The sequence below is a fragment of the Anomaloglossus baeobatrachus genome, chromosome 10 (genome assembly GCF_048569485.1).
Source record: "Anomaloglossus baeobatrachus isolate aAnoBae1 chromosome 10, aAnoBae1.hap1, whole genome shotgun sequence".
Taxonomy (NCBI): domain Eukaryota; kingdom Metazoa; phylum Chordata; class Amphibia; order Anura; family Aromobatidae; genus Anomaloglossus; species Anomaloglossus baeobatrachus.
In genome coordinates this window covers 187,683,565-187,709,820 of record NC_134362.1, presented here as the reverse complement: position 1 = coordinate 187,709,820, position 26,256 = coordinate 187,683,565, and the positions used below count along the sequence as shown (strand labels likewise).

General features: G+C 54.3%; 1 protein-coding gene across 1 annotated transcript in view; it reads left to right on the top strand.

Annotated features, from left to right (window-relative positions):
* The window catches only part of LOC142254738 (cadherin-1-like), a 61,321-nt gene extending 36,177 nt beyond the window's left edge, over nucleotides 1-25,144 (top strand). Inside the window, exons 9-11 of the mRNA XM_075325994.1 lie at nucleotides 22,535-22,671; nucleotides 23,259-23,394; nucleotides 24,934-25,144. Of these exons, the coding sequence (XP_075182109.1) occupies nucleotides 22,535-22,671; nucleotides 23,259-23,394; nucleotides 24,934-25,023 (363 nt within the window). The 3' untranslated portion in view covers nucleotides 25,024-25,144. The remainder of the gene's footprint in view (nucleotides 1-22,534; nucleotides 22,672-23,258; nucleotides 23,395-24,933) is intronic.
* Nucleotides 25,145-26,256: the final 1,112 nt, after the last annotated feature.

Below are 26,256 nucleotides of genomic sequence, written 5' to 3'. Positions count from 1 at the left end.
TTAACACGGGAACCGGGGCCTCAGTCACCCACCCAAACAACCTAGCCTTGATGCTGCCCCTAAGAAGTGGTCAGCACCCCTTTTCCCCAGTCCAGGAACGGGCCCAGGTATGTTTTAACGGGACGGGTGCAGGTTTCACAGTCCTTTCAGAGGCCCCACGTCCAGGGGACCTCTGACTCGGAGGATGCCCACCGGTTGTAGTGGTGGCAGGCCTCGGCCAACAGCTTCCTGCAGGCTCATCCTCCAGTCTGCCTCTCCGGAGGTGGTGAAACCGGATGGCCGGTTAAGGGAGGTATTATTTACAAGCCCAATAGTTTTTGGATGGCCTGCCAGTTCTCGGCCTTGTCTTTTGTAAAAAGGGGGGCAACAAAAGTCCAAACGGGGACGGGCAGTAAGGGTCCCAACGGGGACTGTGTCACATGGGCAGCCGGGTTCCGCTGTCTTACTATAGATCATCCTCTTCATACTCTTCCTCCACCGTGACTTCAGAGCTGTACGGTGGGGGAGGGGCCTGGGAACGCTCCGGGCCTTCATGCCGTGCCCTTCTCTGCACACTGAGGGCAAACCAGCACCTCTCCCCACAGTGGTGGGTATACGTGACTAGTTCTCCAGGGATCAGGTCACGGTCCGGGTGGCCCATAGGCAGGTGGGGGTACACGTCCCGACGGGACACGAACACTTCCTTCTCCAAGCCGGGCTTGAACACAAACCCCCACCCCCTGTCGGGGTCAAAACGCCAGACCTGGCCCTCGTATCTCGGGCCCCGCACCAGGTAGGTGGCACACCTCAGGTTTTCTTTCTCCTTGATAGTGCGGGCCAGGACCTCGGCCCTCCTCTTCTCCCGGGCTTCAATTTCCCGTCCCAGTTGGCTCTGCTGCCGCTCCCAGTACGGGGCGTCTACGCGCCCCTCGGGCGCGCGGGTCGAGCCCAGCCGGAGCTCCCCCGTGCCAGCTACGACCCGCACCTCATCTGGGGAGCCCCGCTGTGTCGCAGCCTGGAGCGCTGCTGTGTCGCCCGGGGACCAGGGGGTACTCAGATCCGGGCCACGGAGTCACTTCTGTGGGTATCACGGTAGCGTGACCCGGTCTGTGATCCCAGGCTCCACAGTAAAAGGGGGTTTGTTAAGGGAGATTGTCCGTGACGCCACCCACGGTTGTGGTGATTGTAGACACCACCGCTGCTCTTTATGGGGATCCCGGGAGCAGTGACAGGGAGCAGCTTGGTTGTTATTTCTCCCCTCCGTGGGTAGGGGGTAGTTGTCCCGGGGCCCAGTGATGGGGTAAGCAGGGAGCAGGGCGCAGTGCTGCGGTGCGGTGCCTGAGGGCACGGGCGTACTCACAAGTATTTCACACAGAGTCACTGGTAACTAGGAATTGCCGGTGTCCGCAGCCTTCGGTACGGGGGTGTTAGTGTCCCACACACGGTGCAGCAGCTCCTGTTCTTTCCCTGCAGCCAGGTGCCTTTCTCTCCACTCTCTTCCTCCTTCTCCACAGCCGGGAACGGGGAGTCCACTCCCCTGCAGTGATCCGGGTCACCCAGGTACCGGGGGGCCACTACCCTGCCCGGCTACCTCTGGCCCCTTCCTCACTGCAGCCTGTCTCGGCCCTCTCGGAGCACGCTTCACTATCAGCCTGGGAGCTACAACTCCAGGCTCCTCTTCTGTCTGTCTCTCCAAACACTCTGCTCCAGCCCCTCCCCTCTGCTCTGCTTTTCTCTTACCCTGGGGGATGTGGCTTGTCCTGCTGCACCGGTGTGAGATCAGATTACCAAGGAGGATTAACTCTTTCTGTGACAACCTGGCTTTGCCAGGGCGTCACACACCCCCTTGGTAAAACACGGCCCGTCCTCGGGCCGTCTGGCCACCAACATTTATTAAAACTGGAAAAATCAACACATTACAATCATACATCTTCCCACATCGGGAGGTACGTTTTCTAAAACTTTAAACTGTTCTGCCACCACACACCTGCGGAGCAGATGGCCTCCTCCTGAACTTGAGGGCGTTCACAGGGGTGACAGTCCATAAAACAGTCAACTTTTTAACTTGTGGGTAGCCGTCCATGCTCCACTACCGCTGCCGCTGCCGCCACAACCAGTACGGGGCACGGGTTCCGTGCTCTGCCTCCTGCTCAGAAGCCAGGCCCACTTGGATGCCCTCGGCGCCAGCTACAACCGGCCTCGCTAACTGCCGAGGGCTCCATCTCTCACTGGCCTGCTCCTCCTCTCTGCAGGTGCACTCCGGCTGCTCCACAGCCGTGACGGGGTACCTGGGAGCGGCTGGCGCCACATCTGGGGCAGACTTCCAATCGGGTGCCACCTCCGTTGCGGCCAGGCGGACTGCCGGAGCCGACGTCATCACCGTGGCGGCTGGGCGGACTGCCAGAGCCGGGTAAGATGTCATCGGGGTTGCGGCTACTGCTTGTCCAGGAACGGAATTAGGCAAAGTCCTGGTGTCCCTGCCTTTACAGTCCTGGTCACATGAACTGCGGTTCCTTCCTCCTGCTCCCCCTTGGTACTCGGGAGCAGTCCTTCCAGCAACTTTTAAAGTTTTCCTTTCGCTTCCGGTCCTCCGGAGCTTCACTTCCGCCCGCGTTCTCAGGGGGCGGAGCCTCTTTTTTCGCGCCCACCGCTTGGGGAAGAAGGCGCTGGGCGGGAGATTTTTGCGCCCAAAATGGCGGCAAAGATGGCGACTTTCAAAATTTTTGCAGCGGATCACCGCTGACAGTCCAGAATAAGGCGCACTTCCTCCAGGTAACTTGATGGGTTCGATCCTGTTCGTGACGCCAAATGGTGTCGCCCGGGGACCAGGGGATACTCAGATCCGGGCCACGGAGTCACTTCTGTGGGTATCACGGTAGCGTGACCCGGTCTGTGATCCCAGGCTCCACAGTAAAAGGGGGTTTGTTAAGGGAGATTGTCCGTGACGCCACCCACGGTTGTGGTGATTGTGGACACCACCGCTGCTCTTTATGGGGATCCCGGGAGCGGTGACAGGGAGCAGCTTGGTTGTTATTTCTCCCCTCCGTGGGTAGGGGGTAGTTGTCCCGGGGCCCAGTGATGGGGTAAGCAGGGAGGAGGGCGCAGTGCTGCGGTGCGGTGCCTGAGGGCACGGGCGTACTCACAAGTATTTCACACAGAGTCACTGGTAACTAGGAATTGCCAGTGTCTGCAGCCTTCGGTACAGGGGTGTTAGTGTCCCACACACGGTGCAGCAGCTCCTGTTCTTTCCCTGCAGCCAGGTGCCTTTCTCTCCACTCTCTTCCTCCTTCTCCTCAGCCGGGAACGGGGAGTCCACTCCCCTGCAGGGATCCGGGTCACCCAGGTACCGGAGGGCCACTACCCTGCCCGGCTACCTCTGGCCCCTTCCTCACTGCAGCCTGTCCCGGCCCTCTCGGAGCACGCTTCACTATCAGCCTGGGAGCTACAACTCCAGGCTCCTCTTCTGTCTGTCTCTCCAAACACTCTGCTCCAGCCCCTCCCCTCTGCTCTGCTTTTCTCTTACCCTGGGGGATGTGGCTTGTCTGGCTGCACCAGTGTGAGATCAGATTACCAAGGAGGATTAACTCTTTCTGTGACAACCTGGCTTTGCCAGGGCGTCACACTGCCTTGCAGCAACAACCCTGCGTCGCCTCAGCCGAGGCCTGGGGTCAGGACGCGGTCAGCTTCGCCTGCCGGGCGGGCCTCCGGTTCACAGTCACCTCCCTCTTGGCCGGGCGGATGGCCGGGGCCGGGATCTCTCGGGGCGCTGGTTCCTGGACCGGCGGTACTGCTTCTGGGATGGGCACCTTCCAGGGTAGTGGGGTTGGTGCGGGCCGAACATACGGCCGTCCGCGGGCTGCCTCTACGGGTGGGTCCTGTTACGAACCGGCGCCGCTGTCGCGGGCGGGGAGGAGGGTGTCAGCACACTACGCTCACCCCCTTCTGCTCGGGTCCGGCGGCCGCTGCTCAGTGGTGGCTCGAGCTGTAGGCCGGATCCCGGGGGTTTCTCGAGCGGCACTCCTCGCCCGTGAGTGAAAGGGGTTGTTGGGTGTGGGGATTGTTTATTGTCCGTGACGCCACCCACGGTGTTGGTGATTTCACCACCGCTGCTCAATACGGGGATCCCGGGGATGGTGGTGCGGAGCAGCCAGGTGTTGTGTTGCCCCTCCGTGGGTAGGGGTTGGTGATCCCGGGACCCGGTGATGGCTTGGGAGGTGCAGGGCCTGGTGGGCGCAGGGACGCGGGGGCAGCGCTGTGCCTTGCGGCACTGTGGTACTCACTCAGCCTGAGACGTTGACACAGTTTTTACGGTAAACCAAACGGCTGGTAAGACGGTCCCACGGACAGCTGCACTTGCTCTCCCGGTAGGTGACGGTGATGTCCCTTTTCCTAGCACCTTTGTTTACTTGTTGGTTGCGATGGGTCCCCACCGGTAACCCGCTCCCCGGCTTCAAGCTGGACCGGGGGAGCTCTACTCTTTGCCCGCAGGCGCTGGCCCTAAGAAACTGGTGCCTTGGCGGTGGCGGTGTCTCTCTTACACTGGCTGGGCTGTTGCCCTCAATCGGGACTTGGTTGTTGGGGGTTCTACGTCCCCTTCACTGACTGATTCGGCAAATTATGGCGACTCCAAGCCTTGCCGGGGTCCGAGAGGCCCCTGCCCTGGTGCTGACTGTCCTTCGGAACACTGCTCCAGACCGCCGGGCACACAGCCTACGGGGTCCTTCCAGGAACTTCCAAACGGTCCCCCTCCAGACAGTCACCGCCGTTGCTGACCTTGCTGACCTGTCCTGCACACAGCTGGACTACTTCAGGCTTTTGAACACTCCTTCTGTTCTGTCACCACTCTTGCTTTCCTCCTTTACTACTTTTCTTCCTTCACTTTCACTTAGCTGTTTACTTTAGCCCTGTCTGGCTACTCCTTCACTCTAGCCCTGCCTGGGCTAATCTCCTGGTCCTTCCCGCCTCCAGAGCTGTGAACTCCTCGGTGGGCGGAGCCAACCGCCTGGCCCACCCCCTGGTGTGAATCATCAGCCTCAAGAGGAAGGCAACAAGGATTTTTGGTTAGCTTAGATGTGCCTACCTGGGATGTAGGGTGTGGTGGTGTGTGACCTGTGTCCCCTGGCTTGCCCAGGGCGACACATTCCCCCTTAGCAAAATGCCGACCGTCCGCTGGCTGCCGTCCAACACCGGTTTTATTTTTCTGTAAAAGATAACATGGTAAAATAATAACATATATACATTTTTAATAAATCTTCCCTTAACGGGAGGCACTTTTACTTTAACGTTTCAAACGGTTTACGGTTACGGTTTCCGCTCTCTCCCACCCAAGCAACCTGGCCCTGATGTTGCCCCTAAAGCCCAGGCAGCACCCCTTGACCCACAGTCCAGCACACGGTACCCGAACGGGATCTGTCCTTCCCCTCCAGAGGGTAGCCACCGGTTCTTTTGGTGGCTGGGCCCCAGCCTGCTCTGCTGAGGGCCCTCCCTCCAACCTGCCTCTCCGGAGGCGGCATTGCGGAAACGGTAACGGCAAACAACATATTTACAAGCCACTTAACGTTTGTGGTTGCCCTGCAAGTTCACGGGCTTGTCCATTGATAGTCCTCCATGCAAAAACTTTTTAAACGGTCCCCACGGGGACAACGGTGCCGGCTCCAGCCGGTTCAATCACAAAGCAAATCAGGTTAAACTTCGGTAATCATCTTTTTCTTATCATTCTTTTAAACTTTTAAACAAACAAACACTCTTTACATTCCCTGACCCCTTTTACTCACAGAACGGTCTCCCTGTACCTAAGTGGAGGTCTACCTAGGTTGGAATGGGTGGACCTTCGGGGCCCGTTGTCAGTGGTGCTAGACAGTGGGGTAGAGGGAACAATCGGTTCCTCCTCCCGGCTATAGTGTGGGGCAGGCGGAGGCGTAGGGGAGCTGGGTACAGGTTCATCCCTGGGCACTGGCACTGGTTCTGGCTCACGGTTAACCGCTTCCACTACTTCTTCATCCACGGGTTGTGGGAACAGTATCACTGGAAGAATCACCGCGCCGTTCTGTGTAGGCCAGTTTGCTGGGAAGTCACCCATTACCGTGTGGATTACCTCTGCTGCCTTCTCCGCTGGTGGAGGAACCGGTACTTCAGCCTCTGCCTTCAACGCTGGGGGACACCTTTTTAGATGGTCCCGGGAAACTGTGGCCAGGGTGCCCCCTTGGTCACGACTGATCTGGTAGGCATTCCCATCTTCCCATTCTGTGGGTTGTATGACGTAAGGGACTTGCTCCCACTGATCATCCAGCTTGTGGGCCTTCCTCTTCCGTTTCAGCACTACATCTCCTGGCTGGAAGGGACCCGCGGACTCCTTCTGATTGAACCGGTGCTCCTGTTGTTCTCGACTTCGACTGAGGTTTTTCTCCACATACTCCTGGATTTGCTGGTATTGTGCTCTCCTCCGACTTTCCCACTCCGCCGTCGAAGGGAGTGCTTCTGGGGCCTCCAACCCCATCTCCAGATCCACCGGCAGGCGGCCAGGCCGAGCCCTCATCAGATACGCTGGGGTGCACTTCCTCGAGCTAGACGGGATATTATTGTACATGTCGACTTAAGGCCCTGTCACACACAGAGATAAATCTGCGGCAGATCTGTGGTTGCAGTGAAATTGTGGACAATCAGTGCCAGGTTTGTGGCTGTGTACAAATGGAACAATATGTCCATGATTTCACTGCAACCACAGATCTGCCAAAGATTTATCTCTCTGTGTGACGGGGCCTTAAGTCGGGTAACTTTTCCGGCCACAGGTTCCGTTCTTCCAGCGGTAGCGTCTTGAGGAGCCCCAGGACCAAGTGGTTCATTTTCTCGCACATGCCGTTGGTTTGGGCGTGGTACGGAGTGGTCCGGATCTTCTTGCAACCGTACAACTGGCAGAATTCGTGGAACACCTCTGCTTCAAAGGCCGGGCTTTGGTCAGTCAGCACCTTTTCGGGGTACCCATGGGGTCGGCAAAAATAAGCCTGGAACGCTCGAGCAGCAGTTCGACCAGTCAGGTCCTTAACGGGGACTACCACCATAAATCTTGAGTAGTGGTCCACAATGGTCAATGCGTAGGTGTACCCACTTCGGCTAGGGGTGAGCTTGACATGGTCTAGGGCGACCAACTCCAGCGGCTGATGGGTGACTATTGGATGCAAGGGTGCCCTCTGGCTAGTCTCGTCCTTTCTCCTCAGCGTACAAGGACCGCACTCTCGGCACCAGGCTTCCACCGATTCACGCATCCCACTCCAATAGAACCGCTCCCTCAACAGCATCTCCAGCTTCTTCCACCCGAAGTGGCCAGCACCATCATGGTATGCCCGCAGGACAGTAGCGACGTCAGCTTGAGGAATGACCAACTGGCATATTTTCTCATGGGTCTTCGGGTTGATCAGCTCACGGTACAGCCTCCCTTGGTGTAGGTAAAGCCGTTTCCGTTCCTTCCAGAAGCGTTGGGCTTCGGCTGGAGCGGCAGGGTCTATTCCCGTAGCACCTTGTTCCACCAGAGTCTTGACAAGGCGAACAGCCGGCGCTTGGTCCTGAGCTTCCTGCCACTCTTGACTGGGCCGTGGGTCCAGATCCACTCATTGCTGATGTACTTGTACCCTCTCAGTAGGCGGCTGGTGAAACGCAGGCAACTCAATCTCCTCGAGGTCGTCATCCTCGCACCCCTCTTCTGACAAATGGGGCATTCGAGAGAGTGCATCCGCATTTATGTTGACGCGACCGGCTCGGTACTTTATGGTGAAATCATAGTTGGCTAGCCGGGCTACCCACCGCTGCTCCAGCGCGCCCAACTTGGCCGTGTTCAGGTGAGTCAGCGGATTGTTGTCCGTAAACGCGGTGAATGTTGCTGCCGCCAAGTAGTGGCGGAACCGCTCCGTGATAGCCCACACCAACGCCAATAGCTCGAGCTTGAAGGAGCTGTAGTTCTCAGGGTTCCTTTCGGTCGGCCGGAGTTTTCGGCTGGCATAGGCAATCACCTTCTCCTTTCCATCCTGGACCTGGGATAGGACCGCTCCTAGCCCCACGTTACTGGCGTCCGTGTGGAGGATGAACGGGCGCCCATAATCAGGGTACGCCAGGACCTCTTCTCCGGTCAAGGCCGCCTTCAACTGGCAAAAGGACTCCTCATGCCTGTCCTCCCACGACAGTGGGGCTCCAATGGGTCTACCACCTTTGGTCTGTCCCACGAGGAGGTCTTGCATGGGGGCAGCCATCTTCGTGTGCCCCTTTAAAAAAGCGCCGATAGTACCCCACCAGACCCAGAAACTGCCTTACTTCCCTCACTGTAGTTGGTCTCGGCCAGCTCTGGATGGCAGTAATCTTCTCAGGGTCGGGAGCGACACCATCCGCACTCACCACATGCCCTAGATACTGCACCCGGGGTTTCAGCAGGTGGCATTTGGAGGGCTTCAATTTCATCCCGTACTTGGCAAGGGACGCGAACACCTCGGCCAGGTGCTCCAGATGGGCCTCATACGTCTGGGAATAAACAATCACATCATCCAAGTACAACAGGACGGTCTCGAAGTTTAAATGTCCCAGACAGCACTCCATCAGCCGTTGAAAGGTTCCGGGGGCATTGCACAGCCCAAACGGCATGCTATTGAATTCGCAGAGCCCCATCGGGGTGGTGAAGGCGGTCTTCTCCCGGTCCTCTGGGGCCACGGCCACTTGCCAGTATCCGCTGGTGAGGTCAAGGGTCGAGAAGTAGTTTGCAGTTCTCAGTGCAGCCAAAGACTCTTCAATACGAGGTAATGGATAGGCATCTTTATGGGTTATCTGATTGATCTTCCGGTAGTCCACACACATCCGCATGGTACCATCCTTCTTCTTAACCAGTACCAACGGAGCGGCCCAGGGACTACAGCTGTCCCGAATAACCCCAGCCTCCTTCATATTCCTCAACATATCCTTGGCACACTGGTAATGTGCAGGGGGAATAGGTCTATACCTCTCTTTGATAGGGGGATGTTCACCGGTGGGGATGTGGTGTTGGACCCCCTTGATCTGCCCAAAGTCTAGGGGGTGCTTACTGAAAACCTGTTCGTACTCCTGCACCACCCTGTATACCCCTGCCCTGTGATGTGTAGGGGTATCATCAGTGCCTACATGTAGCTGTTGATGCCACTCCTTTGTCTCCCCCTGGGGTGGGGAAGTGCTGGTGGTAGGTGGGAGTGTGGATGGACTGGCTTCATGGATAGTGTGAGGGTCCAGGGTGAGCAGCTTGGCAATGGTGGCATACCGGGGAAGCCTGACTTCTTCCTCCCCACAGTTCAGCACTCTCACAGGCACTCTCCCTTTCTTCACATCCACCACCCCTCAGGCGGCCATTACAGTGGGCCAGTGCTCGGAAGGCATGGGCTCCATCATCGCAGGGTAGTCCCGCCCCTGAGGCCCTACTGCTGCCCTACACCAGACCATCATCTTGCTCCTAGGGGGCACAGTCAATGGAGCAACATCCATCACTCTCACTCCACCAATCTCCCCTCCTGTTGAGCTTACATGCTGGCGGTACATCAGGGCCCGGATCTCACGCTGCACAGCCCTCTGCCGGCTCCCCGCCGCTGTGGCGGCCAGCTGTTGTAATAGGGTTAACACATCAGCCATGCAGTGCTCCATCACATTGGTTCCCAGCACTATTTTCGGGTTATGATCACTGGGTTCATTCATGATCACAATCATACCCTGGTGTTGCAGTTCAGCTTGCCCCACTGTCATAGCCACTTGTTTATACCCCACCTGGGTCAATGGAAGTCCATTAGCGGCAATCAACGTTATACTATTGTCTGGGGGCGCCAGCTCGTCTATGGCCCAATACTGCTGATACAACGTGTACGGTATGGTAGTTACCTGTGATCCAGTGTCCAAGAGAGCCATCACTGGTATGCCGTCCACAGCCACGGGGATGATGGGGCGGGCCCCGATATATCGGTCCCGCCAGTCCGGGGGGCCACGATGTTCTACTCCTGAGGATTGGCCCGGGGCCCCAGGGGTTGCTCGTTTAACGGGCACTGTCGGAAGTAATGACCCGGCTTACGGCACTTGTAGCAGATTGGAGGTCTGCTCCGCGGGTTGTTAGCACTTTTCCGCTGCATCCAGGGGACATCCTCAGGACTGTCAGCAAGCTGTATCTGTGCTGGAGGCTGAGATCTGGTCAGAGGTTGTAGTGCAGCCAGGATTTTGGCAAGGTCTCCGTCCATGCGACGGACCTGGGCTGCTAGTTCTTCCACTGTGCTGCTCGGGGCTGCAGGTGTTAGAGAGGTTGGTTTGGCTGAGGCCGCCACAACGGGAGCCGTCTCGACGGGCCACGGGGCGGGTTCCAGAACTTCAGTCGCTGGGGGCTGTAGTGCTTTAATGGCCCGCTCCTTTAACACAGCAAAGTCCACATCAGGGTGTTCCAGGGCCCACAGCCGGAGTTGTTTACGGTCCTCAGGGGACCTCATCCCCTGCGCAAATTGCTCCACTAACATCTTGTTGCTATCCGCCTCATTAATAGGGTTCGCCCGCTTCAGCGTGCGGAGGGCGGTCTGCAGACGTAGAGCATAGTCCCGAATGCTATCCCCAGCTCGTTGCCGGCACTGGTAAAACTGCATCCTCAGCTCAGCTTCAGTCCGGGTCTCGAAGGCAGTCTGTAGCTTCTCAAAGATGGTGGCTACAGAGAGCCGGTCCCCCTCGGCCCAGGTCTACGCTTCCTGCTCCGCCGCACCGGTTAACTGGCCTAGCACTATCGCTGCACGTTGCTTATCGGTCAGGGGGTACAGCTCTAGCAACGGGTTAAGCTTTTTCCGGAAGGCCTGTAGGGCATCCGGTTTCCCGTCATACTGCGGTAGCCAGGCAGCTCCGGGCGCATAGGGCAAGGAGAACGGCATGACCTAAGCGAGCGCGGGGGCCGCGGCACCTCCCGCCGGTACGGCCGGGACCTGGGCAGGTCCATTCCCATCCGCGGGTGCCGCTGCGGCTGCGACCACCGCTCCTCCAGCGGCTCCGTCGGGCGCAGACATCTTGTTTCCGTCCCCCTTAGCTCTTTCCGGCCCCTCCTCTCTCGGGGCGGGGTTTTGGCCTTCGCGCCTCTACTGCTCGAGAAGACGCTCGAGAGGGAACTTTTCACGCCAAAGATGGCGGCTTCTGAAATTTTTCTGCCGGATACCTCCGGCGGTAACAAGGCGCACCTCTACCAGACGGCAGAGCGGTAAGATCCTGTTCGTGACGCCAAGTTGTCGCGGGCGGGGAGGAGGGTGTCAGCACACTACGCTCACCCCCTTCTGCTCTGGTCCGGCGGCCGCTGCTCAGTGGTGGCTCGAGCTGTAGGCCGTATCCCGGGGGTTTCTCGAGCGGCACTCCTCGCCCGTGAGTGAAAGGGGTTGTTGGGTGTGGGGATTGTTTATTGTCCGTGACGCCACCCACGGTTGTGGTGATTTCACCACCGCTGCTCAATACGGGGATGCCGGGGATGGTGGTGCGGAGCAGCCAGGTGTTGTGTTGCCCCTCCGTGGGTAGGGGTTGGTGATCCCGGGACCCGGTGATGGCTTGGGAGGTGCAGGGCCTGGTGGGCGCAGGGACGCGGGGGCAGCGCTGTGCCTTGCGGCACTGTGGTACTCACTCAGCCTGAGACGTTGACACAGTTTTTACGGTAAACCAAACGGCTGGTAAGACGGTCCCACGGACGGCTGCACTTGCTCTCCCGGTAGGTGACGGTGATGTCCCTTTTCCTAGCACCTTTGTTTACTTGTTGGTTGCGATGGGTCCCCACCGGTAACCCGCTCCCTGGCTTCAAGCTGGACCGGGGGAGCTCTACTCTTTGCCCGCAGGCGCTGGCCCTAAGAAACTGGTGCCTTGGCGGTGGCGGTGTCTCTCTTACACTGGCTGGGCTGTTGCCTTCAATCGGGACTTGGTTGTTGGGGGTTCTACGTCCCCTTCACTGACAGATTCGGCAAATTATGGCGACTCCAAGCCTTGCCGGGGTCTGAGAGGCCCCTGCCCTGGTGCTGACTGTCCTTCGGAACACTGCTCCAGACCGCCGGGCACACAGCCTACGGGGTCCTTCCAGGAACTTCCAAACGGTCCCCCTCCAGACAGTCACCGCCGTTGCTGACCTTGCTGACCTGTCCTGCACACAGCTGGACTACTTCAGGCTTTTGCACACTCCTTCTGTTCTGTCACCACTCTTGCTTTCCTCCTTTACTACTTTTCTTCCTTCACTTTCACTTAGCTGTTTACTTTAGCCCTGTCTGGCTACTCCTTCACTCTAGCCCTGCCTAGGCTAATCTCCTGGTCCTTCCCGCCTCCAGAGCTGTGAACTCCTCGGTGGGCGGAGCCAACCGCCTGGCCCACCCCCTGGTGTGAATCATCAGCCTCTGGAGGAAGGCAACAAGGATTTTTGGTTAGCTTAGATGTGCCTACCTGGAGTGTGGGGTGTGGTGGTGTGTGACCTGTGTCCCCTGGCTTGCCCAGGGCGACACACCGCCATAGCTGCAAGCAGCCTGCTGCGGTTCCTGTTGCGCCCAGGCGCCGGCTGCCGTTCTTGGCCGTGCCTCGGGTCGTCCAGTTGGCTGTTCCTTCCACCACTTCTAAGTGTGGAGAGGCGGCTAGTGCGCATGCGCGCCGATTTACCCCAGCCAGAGTCTAAGCCCGGTGTTTTGCCTAGTGAGCATGCTCAGCCTGATTGTGTTATGTCTGAGACTAAGTCCTCAGTTCAGGCTACTGAGCATGCTCCCACAATTAACCCTAACAGCCTCTTTGCACAGGTACTTGGACTTTGTGCTGTGTCTAAGTTCTGGGATGTGCCTACTGAGCATGCTCAGGCAGATAGTCTGATTTCTGAGCCTGTTGCTCAGGCTACTGAGCATGCTCAGGCACTTAGTGCATCAGAGGCTAGGTCCGGTAAGAACCTCACTGAGCATGTCCGTGAGGTGCAGGCCCTGATAGGACAGAGGGTGTCAGGTGTCCTGATGACGTGGCAACTCCGGACTGGCTCGCAGAGGCCCGCCCCTATGATCTGGCACCTCACCATTGGTCGTCAGACGATGACTGGTGAAGTGTTTGGGGCGTGGCTGCCATGAGGTCATCAATGACGTGGCGGTTCCTGATAGGTCGCATGTGACGTCACTGATGACATGGCACTCTGCTATTGGACCTTGGTGGTTCCACCCTGGGTTTGGGGCGGACCCAGGTTATAAAAGGGGCTGGAGACAACATGGAGGTGCGCAGTCTTCATTTAGAGTTCCTGGTGGCATAAGCCTTGTTGGAAGCGGTAGGTAGGGCTAGGCGAACGGTGCCTGTCACGCCAAGATTCGTGGCTCAGCACATGAGGGGCAGGCACTGTGCTTCCTTGCTACCGTTCCTGTTGTGCTAGAGCAGTCCAGTGGCGTTAACTGGGCTGCAGCTGCTGCGTCACCTGTTCAGTTGTGCCTCTTACGCACACAGACAGAATACCTGTTGCGTCACCTGTCCGAGAGTGCCCTCTACGTGCACGGACCGCGCACCCCAGAACCCCTGTGAAGTTAACAGGGTGTTCCTGGATTGGGTGTGTGAACCCTAGTATCCTCCTCGGCTTCCCAGTCAAATGCTACTGGTGTGACTACCTGGTCTGACGTGTCCTTTACACACGTGGCCAGTCGAGTGGTGGCCAGAAACGCTAATCGGAGGACCGCTCGGCCTGACGTGTCTTGCACACAAATGGCCGACAGGGCGCTGTCGCAGTGGTCTTCTCGGTCAACGCTAACTGGTTACCATCCGGCCTGACGTGTTACACACGTGGTCGTAGTAGCGTTCGCTCCACCGAAACGCTAACTGGGTTGTCGTCCGGTTTGACCTGTCCCTACACACGTGACCGGTTCCTTGAGTTATCTCAGAGCCCTCCAGCTCTATAGTCTCCGCCTAACCAACAGGGTGCCAGCAGCTCCATTACCATCTGGAGCACGGTGGGCCCCGACTGGCGATTGGGATATATACCCCTGGTCCTAATCTGCCGGTACCCCCGTAACAGGTCCTCGCGGGCAGGCGGGGCGGTTTCAGCCACCGATGTCAGGGGTAGCTGACCGGGCGGGGAAGCGGCAACAACCGGTACGGGCGGCGGAGGGGACGACAGGCGGAGTGGGGGCAGACCGGGTCCCTCAGCCGCAGCGGCCGGTCCCTCGGGGACACAGGGGCGTGGGTCGCTTGCCCTCTCCTCCAAGTTCACCTCCATCTCGCGTGCCCGCACGGTCGCGGCTATCTTCCCCATCTTGGCTGCCCACTGCTCCATCAGGTACCTCACCTGGACTTGTAGACGGCAGCACATCAGGGTCGTCCGGGCTTCCACCCACGCCACTGTGCCGGGCGCGGGCTCCGGGAACTCGGGTTCTCCTGACGGGGCGGACATGGTGCTGTTGAGGAGTCCAGGAACTAAACGGGTAGCAGAGTCCTGACGTCCCTGCTTTTATCTCCTTAGTCACATGAGGCCGTATCTTCACCCTCCCCCCTTGGTATTTTCTGAGCACTTCACTTGCTTTTTGCTCCGCTCCGCTCTCGGGGGGCGGGGTTTCGCTTTCGCGCCCTTTCTGTTCAGGCAAGACGGCTCGGGCCGGAACGTTTCGCGTCCAAGATGGCGGATTCTCCAACTTTTCAGCGGGACGCCGCTGACTGGGACTTCAAGGCGCACTGGTAAGTGGACTGGTTCAATCCTGTTCACAGACGCCAGAAGAGTCGATGTGTACCGCCCCGCGGACTCGGCTGTGGCCGCCGAGCCGCTCGGATCCATGCTCGTACTGCGGGTGGTGGCTCGAGCCTCTCACGGACCCGGGGGTCACGTCGCTCTGCAAGGGAGTTGGCGCTACACGCGGGGACTTGGGTGAGGAGTTCCACGACCGGGGCAGTGATTGGTTGGTTTGGGTTGTAAGTTCGTGAAGCAACCCACGGGTTGTGGTGATTATAGACACCACCGCTGCAGTGAAGGTTTGGGGGCTCCCGGGAGCGGTGTAATGGCGCAGCTAGGTGTTGACCCTCTCCGTGGGTAGGGGATGTTGGTCCCGGGGCCCGGTTGGCGAGGGCCGGGGTGCAGGGTGAAGTGTTGTGGTGCAGTGCGGTGTGGTGCCTGATGGCACTGGTGTACTCACTCTGACACAATAAACTCGAGTCTCTGGTAAACCAAACGGAGTGATGAACGGGGCCCGCAGCCGGCTGCAGCTTCTCCCGGAATCGGTTGGTGGTTTCCGCTTTTCTCCTGCACCTCTGTGTGTACATGTTTGACTCCTATGCCTAGACACCGGTAGTGCGCTCCCCGATTTGTATATGCCATAGGAGCCCGTTTGCCCACAGACGCTGGCCCTTTGGGTCTCTATGCCTTGGCGGTGGCTTTACCCTGTATGGTTGGGCTGTTGTCTTCTGACGGGACTTGTGTGGGATAGGTCCTAAAGTCCAGTCCGCAATCAGTTGATTTGACTCGGCCCTGTCGGTTCAGGGCTTTGTACTGGGTCTGAGTAACCCTCCTGGTGCTCCGGTTTCAAATCGGCTCCCTGGTTCGCTACCGGCAGGCCACCGCCCGACCCCGGTCCCTACGGTTCCACCGGCTGTAATCCCAGCTCCTGCAGGCGGCCACCACCGTCTGCCTCTTTGCCAATGGTGACTGGGCTCCGACCCAGCCACGGGGTAGTCTCTTGGCAGGCCTGGACACAGGACTGCCCGTGAACTTGACTGCTCTCCACCTCCTCCAGACTACTCTACACTTGTACTTGACTCTCTGTGTGTGTTTTCCCGCCTCCAGGCCTGTGAACTCCTCGGTGGGCGGAGCCAACCACCTGGCTCCGCCCCTCCTGGTGTGGACATCAAGCCTGGAGGGTGGTGACAAGGTTTTTAGTTTGACTGATGTCACCTAATCGGGAGGGCGGGGGGGGGGGGTGACTACCTGGGACGATCTGACTAGTCCAGGTCGTCACAAATACAATTTGGGATTTTGTATTTTTCCGCCAATGAATGAAAATCTATTATTTGACAGCCTGTTTTTCTATGGGGTCCATTGACCTATTCTAGGTACGGGTGGACTAATCCAAAACTGTAGCATGTTACCTATCATACCTTACCCCAATCATAGAGAATAACCCTGTCCGGTTTCAGGTCAGAACATCATGGTGCCACGGCCGCCATGGAGCCTTGTTTTCCGTGGATCAGTAAATGATGCACCGTGACTTGTATGTTCACATGGTCGTATATGGTGCCGCCCCGTGCCATCAGCCGGGCTACTCGGATCTGGATCTATGGTGTGGCTCGAGGGGATCTCAGGACCCGGGGGCTCGCGGACACTTCGAATAAAAAGGGTTTTGGTTGTATGTGGGATTTTCTATATAGTCCGTGACGACACCCACGGTGTGTGGTAAGATGGGGTACCACCGCTGCTATTAGGGGGGCACCCGGGGACGTTGGGATGGCAGCTAGTTGTTTTTAACCCTCCGTGGGTAGGGGTGGATGCCCCGGGGCCCAGTGTCACTCTGCTGAGGATGGTGGCTGCAGGGGCCGGCGCGACCGGTCGGACCGGGGGACGTTAGTGTACTCATAGTCAAAGAAAACAGACAAGTCCAGCGGTAAACCAAGGTGCCAGTGGCCAGCCGCCGCGGCCGGATGTATTCTGGTCCCTCACCCGGGGTGATGGTCTGTGTCACTTTCCTCGGCACTGTTTGGTTCTCTTTGGACTTCCCGGTATGGAACACGGGGGTCCGCTCCCAGAACTACGGGTGGGAGCCTTGCCCGCAGATGCTGACCCGTGGGATCTAAAGGGGCCCTGGAGGATGCCCTATCCCCCGCGGTGGGCTGCCGGTCTCTTTTTTGGGACTTTGGGTGGGACAGGACCTATAATCCTGTCGTTAACTGGTGCATTAACAAAGCCGGTGGTTCCGGTCCTTGCTTCAGGGTCCAAGTACCCCCTCTGTACACGGTTTCCGGGTCAGTTCTCCGATGTCGTACCGGCGGCCTCCTACCCTGTCCCGGTCCACCTCAGATCTCCGGCAGCCGTCTTCCCGTCTCCTGACAGAGACGGACCACCGTCTGCCACCTAGCCAGCACGCCGGGGCTCCAACCCCGACACCTTTCCTTTCTGACTTCCACTTGAACGTCACTTTACTTTCTCTTCTCCTCCCTCTTACTCCGCACACTCTGCTCAACTCCACTCTCAACTTGAAACTCTTTCTCTTTCCCGCCCCTGGGTTCTCTAGACCCCTAGGTGGGCGTTTTCCTTCAGCCTGGTCCCGCCCACTGGTGTGCCTTTCCTACCCTGGGGGGGGTGACTAGGGTTTTGTCAGCTTGGTGTAACCTTTCGAGGGAAGGTGTTATGTGGGGGCCTATTTGTGTGTGACCACCTGGCGGCGTCACATATACACAACATGCACTGACATATAAACAGCACAAGTTGGCACTGCCACCTATCAGTCTACTGGAGGCATTTAGGGGACATATAAATTATACCCCACTAGCGCCCCTCATAATATGGCGCATAATCTATGATTCTCTTCTGTAAGAGTATTGTGAAGCCCTTGTAATTTATTACGCAATCAGAATTCTTTAAGATATTTCCATCCAGAAAACTAATATGTCACACAAATATGTATTTTTTTTTCACAGAAACAGCGCCACCCCTGACTAATGGCTGCATGCGGTACTGCAGCTCAGCTTTAATGATGAGCTGTAACCTGTGGGCAGGGGGGGGCGCTGTTTTTGGAAGCAGCCATGATTTTGTAATGTGGTGCAATCTAGAATATTAGGACACTCGTTGCCTCAGGGGTCAGTGATATCAGGGAGACGGGAAAACAAGGCCGTGCACGCTGGTAAATGTTAACCAGGCCCCCGGGGGTGCAGGAGCTTTGCAGTACAAAGGTTCAGGCTTGGAACAGGACTATGAGCAGGAAGCGACTGGAGCTCGTTCAGCAGCACCTGCAGGGGGCACAGGTAACGATCAGGTGGGGATATGTCTGTGGGCATGGCGGGATCACACCCCTCCTCTGTGCTCAGGTCAGTGGCATCCGGCGGGAGGAAGGGCTTCTGCTGATCTTCAAGAACACAAGTAGGTATATAAGGAGAATCTGCACCGGAGCGTCCCTGCAGAATATACAGGGGAATCGCTTAAGTAGCAACTCCCGAATAGACTTGTATCAGCTATGTCGGCCCCTTTGGGTGTAGGACTCACTCATGTCAGCCTGAAAAAAAAGTAACCGGACCCCCAACTCCGAACCTAAAACTGCAAGAAGGGGATTCCCTCACATAATCTTATAAATCTGAGTAATTACAGAACGGGGAAAAGGAATTCCCCTACAGACAGATCACAAGGAGTGTTCCCAAAAAGCGTATATATACACATATTAACCCCAAACCTATATACACATATTAACCCCAAACCTATATAAACATATGAACCTAAGACGTATACAGTGCCTACAAGTAGTATTCAACCCCCTGCAGATTTAGCAGGTTTACACATTCGGAATTAACTTGGCATTGTGACATTTGGACTGTAGATCAGCCTGGAAGTGTGAAATGCAGCAAAAAAGAATGTTATTTCTTTTTTTTTTTTTTTAAAATTGTGAAAAGTTTATTCAGAGGTCATTTATTATTCAACCCCTCAATCCACCAGAATTCTGTTTGGTTCCCCTAAAGTATTAAGAAGTATTTCAGGCACAAAGAACAATGAGCTTCACATGTTTGGATTAATTATCTCTTTTTCCAGCCTTTTCTGACTAATTAAGACCCTCCCCAAACTTGTGAACAGCACTCATACTTGGTCAACAGGGGAAAGACAAAGGAGCATTCCAAGGCCATCAGAGACAAGATCGTGGAGGGTCACAAGGCTGGCAAGGGGCCTACCTGTCTCCACTGTTGGGAGCATCATCCGGAAGTGGAAGGCTTATGGAACTACTGTTAGCCTTCCACGGCCTAAACAGCCTTTGAAAGTTTCCACCCGTGCCGAGGCCAGGCTTGTCCGAAGAGTCAAGGCTAACCCAAGGACAACAAGGAAGGAGCTCCGGGAAGATCTCATGGCAGTGGGGACATTGGTTTGAGTCAATACCATAAGTAACGTACTCCACCGCAATGGTCTCCGTTCCAGACGAGCCCGTAAGGTACCTTTACTTTCAAAGCGTCATGTCAAGGCTCGTCTACAGTTTGCTCATGATCACTTGGAGGACTCTGAGACAGACTGGTTCAAGGTTCTCTGGTCTGATGAGACCAAGATCGAGATCTTTGGTGCCAACCACACACGTAACGTTTGGAGACTGGATGGCACTGCATACGACCCCAAGAATACCATCCCTACAGTCAAGCATGGTGGTGGCAGCATCATGCTGTGGGGCTGTTTCTCAGCCAAGGGGCCTGGCCATCTGGTCCGCATCCATGGGAAGATGGATAGCACGGCCTACCTGGAGATTTTGGCCAAGAACCTCCGCTCCTCCATCAAGGATCTTAAGATGGGTCGTCATTTCATCTTCCAACAAGACAACCACCCAAAGCACACAGCCAAGAAAACCAAGGCCTGGTTCAAGAGGGAAAAATCAAGGTGTTGCAGTGGCCTAGTCAGTCTCCTGACCTTAACACAATTGAAAACTTGTGGAAGGAGCTCAAGATTAAAGTCCACATGAGACACCCAAAGAACCTAGATAACTTGGAGAAGATCTGCATGGAGGAGTGGGCCAAGATAACTCCAGAGACCTGTGCCGGCCTGATCAGGTCTTATAAAAGACGATTATTAGCTGTAATTGCAAACAAGGGTTATTCCACAAAATATTAAACCTAGGGGTTGAATAATAATTGACCCACACTTTTATGTTGAAAATTTATTAAAATTTAACTGAGCAACATAACTTGTTGGTTTGTAAGATTTATGCATCTGTTAATAAATCCTGCTCTTGTTTGACGTTTGCAGGCTCTAACTTATTTGCATCTTATCAAACCTGCTAAATCTGCAGGGGGTTGAATACTACTTGTAGGCACTGTATAAACATATGAACCCAAAACCTATATACACATATTAACCCAAAACCTATATAATCGTATTAACCCAAAACCTATATACACATATTAACCCAAAACCAATGTGTGTAAAGGTTTAGGGAATTGCTATTAATGAAACTATACAATATATTAGGATAAAAGACTGATGGCACTTCCTAACATGCAAGTGTGAATAGGTGCATACTGAGCATGAGATACCGTATATTGACAAATAAAGAGACAGTTGCAATGTGAAATGCTAAGGTATGTTAACAATGAATATAGGAATATGAACATGGATTTCTGCTAAGAAAAACCATAAAAATTTAATAAAAAGCTAGATACTTAACATATAAAAATGGCCAGTTTTATGTGAGCCCAACAGCCAACGTCAAGGCGTATCTTTTATGCTGGTTCCCCATCTACTCTAATGCCTCTTTTTGGGTTAAAAGACCCCTCCAATTTTTGGGCGGATAGGACCCTGCTAATAAAGAATTAAAATCACCTAAGGCTGATGACTAGGAGTGCTCAATCAGAAGGAATGACCCCATAATCTAAGCATAAAGGCTCAATTTTTATGTTTTTTTTTTCTTGGCAGTAATGTATGTTCATATTACTATATTCATTGTTAACATATGTTAGCATTTCAGAGTGCTACTGTTTTTTTGTTAATATATTGGGAGCCAACATTCAGAGATACACCTTGACGTTGGCTGTTGGGCTCATAAAAAATGTCCATTTTTATATGCTAAGTCTCTCAATTTTAATGTTTTTTACTTCGCAGTAATGCATGTTCATTATTCCTATATTCATTGTTAACATATCTTAGCATTTCAGACTGTCTCTCTATTGGTTAAAATCTATCTCATGCTCAGTGTGCACCTGTTCACACTTGCATGTTGGGAAGTATCATCAGTCTTTTCACTTAGATTATGGGGTTGTACCTTTTGATTGAGCACTCCTACTCCTAGGTCATTTTAATTCTTTATTAGCAGGTTCCTATCTGCCCATAAACTGGAGGATTTTAACCCAAAGAGATGCATTAGTGTAGATAGGGCCCAACATTCAGAGATACGCCTTGACGTTGGCTGTTGGGCTCACAAAAACTGGCCCTTTTTATATGCCAAGTATCTCAATTTTTAATATGTCTTTTTCATAGCAGTAATGCATGTTCATTTTGCTATATTCATTCTAAATAGGTCTTAACACTTCAGAGTGCAACTGCCTCTTTATTTATACAATATACAGTATTTGCGTATTTCTGGGAAGCTGGATGTTAGATATTGGGTACATTTACATAAGAGAGTCCCACTCCATGGGTACAGTCTTCTTTATCTGGTAAAAAAAAAATCAAATCACATTAAAACCATTGCTAAAATAATAAAGGCATCAATCAACGCGTTTCACATGTCAAAGCGCGCACAGTCATATGAGTGGAATTTTCTACTGAATAAAGCAGACTGCAGCCGTGAAGCCGGACTCTCTCTTCTTTCCTTCATACCACACGTTCCCTTGCTCCGGACTGCAGCTTCAGACATCTTGGGTGAGCTGGGCTTTCTATTATACTATCTGTAGTACCCGACGTTGCCCGGGATGGTAATGGTCTCTGACTCTCTCCCAGTCTCTGTCACTCTCTCTCTCTCTTTGTCTGACTGTCTCTTTCCCTGTCTCTCTCTCTTTCTCTGTCACTTTCCCTGTCTGTCTCTCTCTTTCCCTGTCTGTCTCTCTCTTTCCCTGTCTGTCTCTCTCTTTCCCTGTCTGTCTCTCTCTTTCCCTGTCTGTCTCTTTCCCGGTCTGTCTTTGTGTCTTTCTTTTTGTCTGTATCTTTTCCTGTTTGTCTCTTTCGCTGTCTGTATCTTTCTCTGTCGATCTCTGTTTTTCTCTTTCCCTGTCTCTTTCCCTGTCTGTGTCTCTTTGTCTGTCTGTGTCTCTTTTTCTGTCTCTGCCTGTCTCTTTCCTTGTCTGTCTGTCTCTTTGTCTGTATGACTGTCTCTGCCTGTCTTTTTCCCTCTCTGTCTGTCTGTCTCTGTCCCTGTCTGTCTCTTTCCCTGGTTGCATTATGACACACCAACTTTCCATTTAGGGGCGTGGCTGCACATTCTTCTGAAGTTCTGGCTGCATTGTGGCTGCCAGTTCCATTGACTTTAATGGAGGCAGGTTTTTTGGCGAATAACTGTAAAGCGCAGTGTCTGTGCAAAATTTCATGATTGTACATGCGACGTTGCGAATTCCTTTAGCGGACACACACACACTCACTCAGCTTTATATATTAGATTACTTTTTACTTTCTGTATGGTTTTATGGTGAATTGTCAGGTCAGGCCGGTTTCACGTATTTGTGTTTCATGGTTCCGTTATTGGACCTGAACTCAACAGCTTCGGCCGGTGCGGACATCAGAGTCCGTATTCGGACGGCATGGGTGAAAGTGACCTAATACATGTAAAATAAATGGATAAACTGCAGTCCCGAAGATGCAGTCCACAATAAAACTTTTTTGTACTTTTTTTGCCTTTTTCACCATGTAAATGTACAAATAAATAGGAAATAACGAGGTCTTTTATATGAATAATCACTTATCTTATAGGACATGTCGGGGGGCAGTGACAGCCTGCTCAGCACACACGTCCTAAATACAGCGCAGGGGATTCCTGCAAAAGGCCTGGCCATCACCCTGTCCAAGCTGGATGCCAGCCAAACAAAATGGACACAAGTGAGCAGAAGGTGAGTGCAGGACCGCCCCCCGGGGATTGGGTATAATACAAATTATCTATAGACCAAAGATGAGCGGATCAAAGGTGGAGGCGCCAGCAGTGCCCACATTATCTAAACAAAAAGGGAAGTCATCATAAGGAAAGGACCTGATACTCCCAGAGTTTTCAGCATTCTCATTATCATCAGAGGCAGCATTACAATGCACGGCTAATAACACCAGATTTACCAATCACAATAGGAGATATCACATCCAACCTTTTTCCTCTCTCTTCACTTTGTACATGCTCATTAGATGCTTGTTTCAAAAGATGAGGTTAATGTACATGTGCAAAGTTTCAAAATGCCTCAATGGTCCATGTGTAAATTGCAAGATTCCTGTTTTTTTTTTAATACAGAATATGGCTAAAAAAAACATTAGGTCATTTTCTGATGATAGTTTTGCTGTGTTAGGAACATGGTTTTGTAACTCCTAGAGGACCACAGGGACTTGATGTGTTATCATTAATATAAAGACCTCAATAAATCACATTTAAGTACAATTTTTTTTTATGAGCTAATGGAAAGAGTTAAATTTTCTGTGAATCTTTGTTCTCCAGCGTCACTAACGAGGACGGCCGCTGTCCGGGGCTCCTGCGAGGAGAACCTCTCACTGCCGGGACTTTCCAGTTACGTTTTGACACAAAGGACTATTGGAGACAGATGCAGCAGGACAGCTTCTACCCTTATGTGGAGGTACCGGCTCTTCCAGTGCTAACCAGAAAGTCATATATAAAGATGAGGGGGCTTAAAATATGGCGTGTGGGTCCTTTACTACGAATACCCCACTGTAAAACGTGCACTTATCTCTGTGATGGCCGATTCCTCCTCTGACACTGGCTGTCACATGGGATAATTGGGCAGAGGGGCGACTTGAGTTTCATGGTCACGTCTGATGGACGTCCCCCTTTAGACCAGGTTCAGACAGGCATATTTCACCCAGTCTGACTGCAGATCTCACAGCCTGGTATGTATGTGTTCCGCCCCCGTGCCTGCAGCCGGTGCTGCTCGGATCCGGATCTACGGTACGGCTCGAGGGGTTCTCCGGACCCGCCGAATAAAAGGGGACGTATTTATACGGGGTTGGTTGTACAATGTCTGTGACACCACCCACGGTGTGTGGTGAAGTGTGGCACCACCGCTGCCGTTGCGGGGCTCCTGGGGACGTTGGGCTGGCAGCTGGATGTTAACCCCTCCATGAGTAGGGATGGATGTCTCGGGGCCCAATGTCTCTATGCTGAGGATAGTGAGTGCAGGGGCCGGCGCACCCGGCCAAGCCGGGGATGTTACTCACGGTCGAATAAAGCACACAAGTCCTGTGGTAAACCAAGGTGATGGTGGCCGGCTGCCGCAGACGGGTGTATCTGATCGCACACCCAGGTTGGTAGTCAAAGTCTCTTTCCTCTGCATTCAGCGTTTTGTAGATAGGACTTCCCGGTTTGAAACACAGGAGTCCACTCCCGGTCCTTTGGTTGGGAGCCGTGCCCGTTTAACGCTGACCCTTGGAATCTACGGGCCCTGGCGGTTGCCCTATCCCTCTCGGTGGGTGGTCTGCTACTTTTCGGGACTTAGGTTGGGACAGGACCTAAAATCCTGCCCTCAATTGGTTAATTAGCTAGGCCGTTGGTGCCCGTCCTGGTTTCAGGGTGCAAGTACCCCCTCTGTGCACACGGTTTTTGGGTCGGTTCTCCGGTGTCGGTACCGGCGGGCTCCAACCCTGTCCCGGTCCACCTCGGATCTCCGGCAGCCGTCTTTCTGTCTCCTGCAGACTCTGGCTACCTTCTGCCACCTAGCCAAGGTGTCAGGGCTCCGACCCCGGCACTTGTCAACTCGCACCTCTACTCCCAACTTGAACTTAACGTTTTCTTAACTCAACTGACTGTTTTCCCGCCCCGGGCTCTCCAGACCCCTAGGTGGGCGTTCCCTATCCGCCTGGTCCTGCCCACTGGTTTGTCCGTCCTTCCCTGAGGGGGGTGACTAGGGTTTCAGGTTGGCGGATTTAACCCTTCGTGGGATAGGTGTTATGCGGGGGCCTACATGTGCAACTGCCTGGTTTTCCAGGGCGCTACATATGAGGATGTAAATTTGCATCAGTCTGGGCAATGTATTTATATACAGAGCATAAAATATACCCGTCTGTACCCGGTCTAAGGGCCACATGGCTGCATGAGCCCCAAAAATAGCATTCCACTGTTATGTGTTCATTCCTAATATGAGACGCCTCTTATTTTACAGGTTGTTTTCACCATCTCGGACCCAAAACAGAAGCACCACGTGCCGCTCCTGCTGACCCCATACTCCTACACCACCTACAGAGGGAGTTAATCCGGCAAATCTACAGCTTCCTCCGTTATCGTGCCATTGTCAGTTTGCATCTCTGAGCCTGTACCTGCACTTCTGGAATACAAGTCATACAAACAGTCAAATAAACAGTGGTTACTCCCAATGTTAGTGATGCTCGTGTTGTCTATATGTCTCCTCTCTATGGATGAGCGAGCGCTACAGGAAGATTTCCTTGAAACATGATTGAGTTCCCCATTGACTTCCATTAGACACTGAAACCAGTAGTGGGCCCAGCGGTCAGGGTGCATCCAGTTCAGCCCCACTAATATGCCCCTACAGATGGAGGAGATGGGGAAAAAGGAAGATCGGTTAGCGAAAGAGATGGCGGACCTCCAGCAACAGAACCGTCGCCTCGTTGAACCCCTGCAGAAGGCTCACGATGAGGTGGCCGAACACCAGAGACTACTGATCAACTATGACAAGGACAAGGTGTGCCGCCCCCCGTGTTAGCAGCCGGGCTGCTCGGATCCGGATCCGTGGTGGCTCTAGAGGGCTCTGGACCCGGGGGTCGTGCGGCTCCTCAAACAAAGGGGGGGTTATGTACAAGGGATGGTGTGGAAAGTTCGTGACGCCACCCGTGGTGTGTGGTAAGGTGAAGTACCACCGCTGCGAGTGGGAGTACCCGGTGGCGATGGTGCGGGCAGCCAGGTGTTTAACCCCTCCACGGGTAGGGGGGATGCCCCGGGACTCTGTGATGGTGACAGGGATGTGCCGTTTGGACATTAGGGTCACTTGCATACTCACTCAGTCCAATAACACTGACACCGACAACTGTAGTAAACCAAAGTTCTGGACACCGCTGCTGCTGAGGGGGAGCATGCCTGGGTCCCATTTCTGTTGGTGTTGCCTGTTAGTCTGTGACCTTTTCTTTGGCACCTTGTTCTCTTCTAGTTGGTCCCTTTAGTTTGAAACTAATCAGGTCCCGCTACCCAGTGTGGCTACCTGGGGCAGCTTGCTCTCAGGGTTCACGCTTGGGATTTTCTGTAGTGGAAAGTCCTATCCCCCTCGTTGCACTAGTACCCCGATTTGGAGCAGGTGGAGAACGGATCTTGAAGGCTCCGTCCTCGTCGGGTAAATTGTCAGGACGCCTGAAGCTACTCCCTAACCTAGGGCCCACGTACCCCGTTGTGCCCTGGCCCCTGCCCGGTGATGGCACAAGACTGCCGGCTGTCCTCCTCGACAGTCCGTGCCCCTTGTCACGATCCCCTGCGACCG